The sequence below is a fragment of the Chinchilla lanigera genome, unplaced genomic scaffold, assembly GCF_000276665.1.
Source record: "Chinchilla lanigera isolate Chin_1 unplaced genomic scaffold, ChiLan1.0 scaffold00028, whole genome shotgun sequence".
NCBI lineage: Eukaryota > Metazoa > Chordata > Mammalia > Rodentia > Chinchillidae > Chinchilla > Chinchilla lanigera.
The window spans coordinates 12,426,849-12,435,391 of record NW_004955429.1 but is presented as its reverse complement, the minus strand read 5'-3'; the positions used below and the strand labels follow the sequence as shown (position 1 = coordinate 12,435,391).

Here is an 8,543-nt window from a genome sequence, read left to right as displayed (position 1 = left end):
TGCTGCACAAGAGCACCAGTTCATATGAACCTCATTGGAACAAAATCCTGTATTTCTTCAAAGAATTATACTGCTAAATTATCTCTTATGTACTTATAACCAAAATACATCAAAGGAAATTTGTTTAACAGAAAAAATAAAACTACCTATATTTCAAAGATTCAAGAGAAATTCCAAGTATTTGATTATCAAAAAGGAAATTATCCATCAGCAAATACTGGCACATTTATAGTCTTTTCCACCTGGATGTTAAGCATTGAATCATCCGTTTTTCAGTGCTCATTAGCACAAATGGACAGATTGTGGCATAACCATTGTCCACAAGCATCTGGACACAAAGATAAATTGGGTCATTGTTCTGCAATATTGCACGAGATGAGAAAGCAACGCAGTCTAAAAAGTACATGAGCATAAAGAAACCCATGAGCAGCAGGATGCTCCGAGTGGCCCTTTCTTCTGGGGATGCTTTGGGAGAAAGGTTGGTACTACGAAGTTGCTGGATCTGCCTCTTATGCCTGCACAACAGGCTCACCATGTATCCACTTGAGAGAGCCATCAGCCCTATAAAGGAGATATCCTGAATGTTGACCAGTGACAAAAATATGTACCTGAACAAGTAACTAACTGGCCACTGAGAGCAGGATTCAGTGACAAACACGAGACTATGTGGTGTCACATTGGTGGTAGCCCCAATGGAGACTAAGAAACGAGTATTCAGGATCATATTGAAGACCCATAGAAACACAAGGCAACATGGGTAGTGATGTGAGGATTTATGTTTGAATTTTTCCAAACAAGAGTTTCTGGGGCTTAGGGTGATGGCCTGGAGGACACTCAGCACACAGGTGGTACAGATGGAGAGGGCCCTCATCAACCTGTACACATAGATAATCAGTTTACACACAAGGCCATCCTCCCAACCCTGAAACTCAAAAATGTCTATGGCTATAAAGCCCATGGTTCCCAGCATCACGAGGTGGATCAGGGCCAGGTGTGCAATAGTGAGGCCAAGGGGCTTGGGCCTGTGCTTGAGGAGAAATGTGGGGATGTGGAACAGAAGCAGGACAGTGTTGGCTGAGATTCCAACTGTGATTTCAAAGAAAACTGTGCTTCTCATATGAAAAATCTGGGAAAATTTTCTGTTTTTCTTCACCATCATGTAGTCTAGTTTCTCTTCACTTTTTTTCTTTTCGGTACCAGGAATTGAACCTTTCCAGGCAAGCGCTATGCCAAAGAGCTATATTCCCAGCCCCTAGTTTCTCTTCAGTGAGTATAAATTTTTCACCTTTTCTTCACCATTGTAGCAAGATAACAAACAATAAAGTCTGAGGAAAAAGAAAGAACAATTATTTTATCAAATATATTACAACCATTATTATCTTGACCAAGGCTATGCCTTCATCAGAACATTGGATTCCTCCCCATGTACATTTTCCCCTTCAGAGCTCACATTTCCAGATGGCAGGGTGTTTACATGTCTCACTTCAGGGACCCTGCAGCACCTCTGAGAAAAGTGTCACAGGTGAGGAAGATATTTCCATGTTTCTGTCTCAATTTTTATTTTTTATCATCAGACTGAATGTCCTACTTGTCTTTGTATCTATGGAAATTAGAGGAAGTCCTAGTTACATAATAAGAGCTCCACTTCCTTTGTGGAAGTGGGTAGAGGGGATTTGCCTATATCTGAAACTAGATCCTCTCAAGCAGTAGCTGTTCGTGGGATAAGCATACACAGATATGTAATATCAGTTACGTCTTACTTCTGGTTTACTTCTGGAACAAATATTCATAGAGAACAAATGTTTCTCAGTGTATTCTGAAGTGAAATGGATTGGATATACTTCTCTAATCTGACAATAATAAAATTCAGGACATTGAAACAATTCCCACATCTGACTCACAGTAATATGGTCAGTGAATGGGGACAAGTATATTCCTTATTTCCTATAGTTATAATGTGTACAAATGTATCAAGCATGAACAGAGCATGGAAGACAAATGAAATGTCAGGTACTGATATCATCATTATATAAATCCTCATGTTTGAGGGAATTAATCTACTTTATACTATATTATACCGCTCTTTCAGCCTGAAAGGGTAAAGAAAAATAATCAAAATAGAAGACATTGAACAATATCTCTTTATGAGACACATGAAACTAAAATGGTTTTTAATTATCCAAGACTATAAACTTCATATATTGTAAAAACTCATACCAGGAAAACCTAGATCAGTAATGACACTGAAGTTACTCTTTATTGTTAGGACCATGAATTCCAAGTTTCTTTTCACTGCATCATAATCACATGGAGAGAGAATATTAAAATATCCATATTTCAAGTAATTTTTGAAGATTCTCCCTTATGGTTGTAATTAGATGAGGGATAAACATTCTCACTGTGAAGGTGGTTCGCAATGAGTCCAACCATTAATGCTTGCCTTAAACAAGGAAGGACAGTTCTGCAGAGTTACGAGGCTCAAGTATACATTTGTGTTAGAGAATTTGGTGACAATAAATGTTTTAGTTTATCTCCATGTGTGATGCAGGTATTTACTTTACATGGTGACGTGGGCATAGAAACATATCATCATAGACTTATCACACATTGACTTATTACAGAATAAATCTTATTACAGATTAAGACTACATTCTTAACTACTGAGAACATATGCTCTATAAGTGACTACGCTATGTAAGTGACTGAGAGAAACCTGAAATATTTAGATAAAAGAACGAGTGATCACAATTTTAAAAGCAGCGGTATGGAAGTATGTGGTCTCAGTTGTATTGAAATTTTGATTTTTAAAATAGAAATATCACAGTAAAACTAGAAAAAGTTCACCTTCTAAAGTATTGGTAAGTTAAAGAAACAAAATTTTCTCCATTCACACAGTCAATAAATTAATTCTTGACCCTCTCATCTGCTCACGGGAAACATGAAAAAATGCGTATCTGACTATCAGATGTCTCTGATCCATGTGGTTTCTGAGTTACTGCTCTGCTTTGTTTTTCATGTGTTTTAAATTCCACACACTTATTTCCTCTACATCTCTCCCATGCAAATTACAAAACATATCCTTGTAGTATTTGAAAGGCATGATTTTAAATTGGTACATAACAATATCTAAATAATATTTTGAAAGAATTATAGGAAAAAGTAAATGTAAATTATAAACTTGTCTTCTCATGTTGTTTTTGCAAAACTAAAGCATTAATTTAATTAAATTGAGAAGTAGAATTCCATTCTCATAAGTATTGCTCATTGTTTAGGAAACTACAGACTAATGTATGAAGGACTGAGGTGGGAGATGTGTGCAGATGCTGTCAGTTTACTCAGCATTCAGGATGTCAGGGGAGCTCTGAGTTCCTACAGAGCACTGGAAAACCCTCTTGGAGCAGAAGAGCAATCTCCTTTCTGGACAGCATTAATACAGGAAAGTGTTGCATTCAAAAACACCCAGTTATGTGATTAGTCCCTGTGGAGGAACAGAAATATGATAGAAAATAAGGCCAACCTGTATTTGTCTATAGATGTTATACAGAAAGGTGTAAAGCTACTTCTGTACTAATATTTTATTAGGAATGATATTCTTGAGACTCTGATCATATTATAGTGGGTTAACAGACATGATCTTGTGGTGTCCCTGACCAGCCATGCCTCATCCAGCTCATACCTCCCAGGCTCAGGGCAGCTTAGGGGAACAGAAAGTAGGACAGCAGCTCCTTTCCTCTGCAGGATGATCAAGAAGACAATGCCAAGCACAGATTTTAGGAGGGACATTGCTGAGACAGGACATGACTCATTCAAAATAGCAAAAATAATTCTTATTTTTCAAACTGCATAAATCAGCTTCCCTCAGAGAGACTTTTGCTAATAAAAGCAAACAAAAATCACAGAAAAATCAACATGGAAGAAATTTCTGAAGAAAGCCACACTCTAAGGGCCATAGTGGGAAAAAGTAAAGGATGGGCAAGTGGGTAGGTCAGGGAAAGCAAAACAGACAATAGTGAGAAAGACAAAGAGAAACGTTTGCATTTGTCTTCAGCAGTCACCGTTTGGAGCAACTCAGTAACTCTGCAAATACTCGCTGAGAAATGTAAATCAGAGACTAGTTAATGCCCTATCTAAGGAAGGATTCACTTTAAACACTCTGATATCTGACAGTCACCAAGACCGGGGCCAATCCTGTGACACGTTACACCCTCTGATGTTTCACAAACCAGTGAGGAAACTCGGGTCAATGCACCTGAGCCAGAGGTAAGAAAAGACCAGCAGTACTGTGTGTGACAGAGACCTCAGCAGATTCCCACCGAAGGTAGGCACTTATGGTCTTGAAGGCAGACAGACTGCAGGATGAAGAAAGTGGCTACCTGTTCTTTTTTCCACAGAAAAAAGGAACTCATTCTGTATGTTATACAGAATATGATAGTATATTATAATAGGATTCAAGCCCAGAATGTAATCATGTGTCTTAGATGCATAAAAGAACAGAACTTGGCTATTATTCCTGTACCTTGCATGTCAATTTTATCATGAGGGGCACCAATATTGTCCTTGTTTATAATTTAAGTTAAAATGAAAATAAAGCTTTTGAAATAAAAGTGACGAGTGAAGGACGGGTTTGGGTTCATGAGAATATGTCTTTGTGCTATAACTGTTGTCAGAATCCTATCTGGAAAACTGCAAAGAGAAAGAGGGCGAAGCAGAAGACACAACAAGGAAGGTAAAATCATCACTAGCCAGATAGGTGGCCCAAACTCAGTGTGCAGCATTTGTAACACATAGCACCAGAAGTCAGAAGAAAATAATTGGGGGACAATTTGAGTACATGGATGGCATCTGGGTACATTTCTTAATATGTGTTAAACATGATCATTTTGTCACTTTAAAAGATGCTAAGTGAGAGTTGGGTGCTCATTTATCTGTTGGAATTCACACCATTCACATGTTTATATCCATTTTCAGAAAAATCAAGCCAAATTAAGTATTCCTCCAAAGAAAAGAGACAGAATAGTTCCAGAGGCAGCTTATCATAAATGTGAAAATCTTATCCCCAACAAACACACAAGCATGTGTGAGACAATCTGACATCTGGGCTAACACCAATCAACCCCATAGTACAAGAAAAAAAGTCTTCCATTCATGGAAAATAACTGTCAGTTTTGTCTTTGTATTTTTGAATTAAACATATATCAAGAAAAGATGATAGTTCACATTAATTTGTTGAGAAAAATATTTGAACAACCTGCAGAGGATGGATGTAACACAACAGACATTGATATCAGGACAGATGAAAATATTTGGTTCTATGTTTTTCCTTTATAGAAAGGGGTTCTGACATGTCCACTGTGAATGAAACAAGAAATATTTTTAATTTGAAAAAAATGGAGAAAATATTATGGATATAGTGTTACCTCTCAACAAATACTGGTGCATTATATTCAAAAATCTTTATGGTAAACACAACAAAAACCTCCATGATCATCACCCTGTTTTCTTGTCACCATGCTAAAGGCTGACACTATCAAGATGAATTTTGTGAAATCAACTGTAGGCCAAGCAGGCTTTTGCGTGAAAATGAGCACATATCTTTTCTAGGAATGAGGTTAACATTTCTTTCTCAACTGATCCTTTAACAAAGCACCCCATTTTGTACTAAAGAACTCAAATGAAAAATAACTAGTACACATTACATGGGTTGCTTTTTAGAAATAACTTTCAGTGACTTATATAGATGGTAGAAGAGAAACTGCTTCTGTGTATTCAAAATCTACAGTGAAAGTTCAGTTATTTATGAGGGGTGTAAATAGAAATACAAAGCCTTAGACTAAAAAACATCTTCCTGGGGAAATAATATTGGAAATAAAAAAACACATTTAATACAGAGAAATAAAAACATGCCAAAAACTAATTTAGAGTATTTTTATGAAAAATAATACTCATTTTCTGAGTCATGAAGTTAAAATCTGGAGTCTATGAAAATCTCAGTCTACAGAAACCTTACCATCAAGCCCATTGCCTGACTTCCTTGGCCTGCCTAGGACCCTGCCCACCACAGACACTGCATCTGTGACCAGAGAGGCACTTACCCAGGGGCATGTATGCAGATCTGGTGCTCCTGAGAAAACTCTGCACAACCTTAATATGTCATTAGCTCACCACTGTGTAGAGGTGTCATTTTAGAATCTGTAGAAAAGTGACAAGATCTCACTAGAAAGGACAGAACCACCCAGTCCCGAGTGGAACATTTCACCTGTCTGTGGAGTTTATCATACTTTTTCTGGGTAATAACCATCTGGGAATAGTTGTGCTCCAAACTTTACTCGATGTTCCCTTGACACATCTGTATGAGGGATGAGAAAGATCCCATTGTATCCTAAGTTCACATTCATCCAGAGCTATTGCAAATTAGTCCCAACAGGTTGCAAACTCCTCTGTTGTGAGAGACTCCCGTTGCCTCCCAGTGCCTCCCACTGATGCCTCCCCAGGAGCTCAAGTTCCCCTCGTATGATGTGTGAGTCTGACATTCTTCTCCAGTCTTTTCTCGCACTGAGCACCTGGTTCCTGGGTGTTACTGGCTGTGCATTTTGTGTACTCCATGATTTTCAAGTTCTTAGTTTTAGGTTTCAAGCCATGAGTAAAATGCCAATATGAATTTTAATGCAAATAAAAACCAGAATTCTGCCTCCACAGTGGGGTGTTGTGAGTCCAGGTGATCACAGGCAGATGATCCTAACCAAAACTGAAGCAAAACCGGAGCTGGAATCCACACTATGGAGAAGCTGAATGTTCACCCCTCATTCACACCAGCGGAGGTCTAAAAAAACAAGTTACTCACTTTGTCTGAATTAAAAAACACAATATTAGGGAGAAAGGACACCACACACCATTCACACTTCAAACTTCCAAGTTCCAGCAGGCTCTCCATCGTGGTTCCCTTCCACACAGTCCAGGAAGATTCCTATCAAATAAGTGACTTGATTAAGAAAAAGGCCAATGCCTGATAGAGGAAGCAGGCTGCCTGGGAAGTTAGCTCCTTCAGGGAGAAACCATGGGTGGGCCAACAGCGACTGCCCCAAGAAAAACCCAGAGCCGGTGTAAAAGAAAAAAATAGAGAAAAAACAATATGAGGATTTTATTTGAGAATGGCTTCTTCACAGAAGGGGAGAGTACAGGAGAAGCAATCCAGTGCAGTGCCTGCCCCAACACCAAAGAGTGTTTAATCAGGTGCTGTTTTTGGAAAGGGTTGCCTGTGTGAGTGTGCATCATGAAATATCTGCTCCAGGACTGAAGTGCTACAGTGCAACAGGATCTTGGTGACAGACAGCCATGGAGGAGGAGAAACAGTGGCAGGCAGCAGGCAGCAACCTTCATTCTGTCTTCCCTTTTAGTCCACTCAGGATACAAGCCTATTTGATGGTCCACCCAGACTAAGAGTGGGTCTTCCCTCTTCTACAGCTCCATCACCCATACTCAGAACTATGTTAAACCAATCAGTGAGCTAATCCGGTATAAGGTACTGAAGAGCAAATATGTCAAAGCCATTATTTGTTCATCCCTAAAATATCGCCTATGATTTCAAGAAATTGAAATTGGAAGGTCATCTAGAGAAAATCCATAATAATGAGAAACGCAAAGTATAAATAAAGAGCAACACAAAAATAAATAACAAGTATAACACAGACAGATACTTTTCAAATGGGAAGTGGATCAAGAAATGATTCTCAGGTGGTGAGGAGGCTGAAGAGAAATATAAGGAATTAAGGTATGTTATGTACATGTACCGACTCCACACAAGGAATGTAAACATTGTGCATTGCAAACATGTAATAATGAAGAATAAATTGGCAAAAAGCAGGGAAATGTCAGATCAAACACTTCTAGTGAGAGAAATTATCAAAGGGAATGAAACTCTACACCAAATAGAGTGACTAAATTCCAAGCAATAACCAGAAACTGCCATTCATTGCTAGGAAGAACACAAACATTTTGAGGGGCTTTGTGACAATTTCTTGCAAAATAAAATACACTCTTATATATAAGAAATTACAACCATGCTCCTGGGAATTTAGGTAAATGAAATGAGAGTATAAATATACAAAACGTTGCACAGGAAATATTACACCAAGTTGATTGATAAGTTTCAAAACTTGAAAGTACTTAAGATTTCCGCAGTAGATGATTAGAAAATTAAGCTACAGCACATGTAGATAAAAGGAGTACTATTGGCACGATCAAAAGACAAGAAGTATCAACTCAAGGAAACATAAAGATGAAGTCATATTACATGGAAGTAATTTTTTTTATTTTAAAAATAAAAGGGGGAAAACATTAACAGACAGACAACATTTTACAAAATAGCAAAAGAAGCATACAAACAATACAGTTACAAAGTGGAAGGAAATTAACAATGCTTTTTGTATTACATATTGATATTTTCAAAGTGGTTTCTCATGAAAACAGATAGAGACATGCAATGTTGATCAGTCAAGGACTCATTAACAGTTTCTTTCAGCAAAGAAATAGAAGACAGTAGAATA

General features: G+C 37.9%; 1 protein-coding gene across 1 annotated transcript; it reads right to left on the bottom strand.

The window, feature by feature from the left end:
- Positions 1-226: 226 nt before the first annotated feature.
- LOC102018754 (vomeronasal type-1 receptor 90-like) lies at positions 227-1,159 on the bottom strand. The gene has a single exon (XM_005387250.1). The coding sequence runs from the start codon at positions 1,157-1,159 to the stop codon at positions 227-229; it is 933 nt and encodes a 310-aa protein (XP_005387307.1).
- Between the last annotated feature and the right edge of the window lie 7,384 nt (positions 1,160-8,543).

Excerpts from the sequence above, each read along its gene's own strand:
- LOC102018754 (XM_005387250.1), bottom strand. The coding sequence starts at position 1,159 with ATGATGGTGAAGAAAAACAGAAAATTTTCCCAGATTTTTCATATGAGA.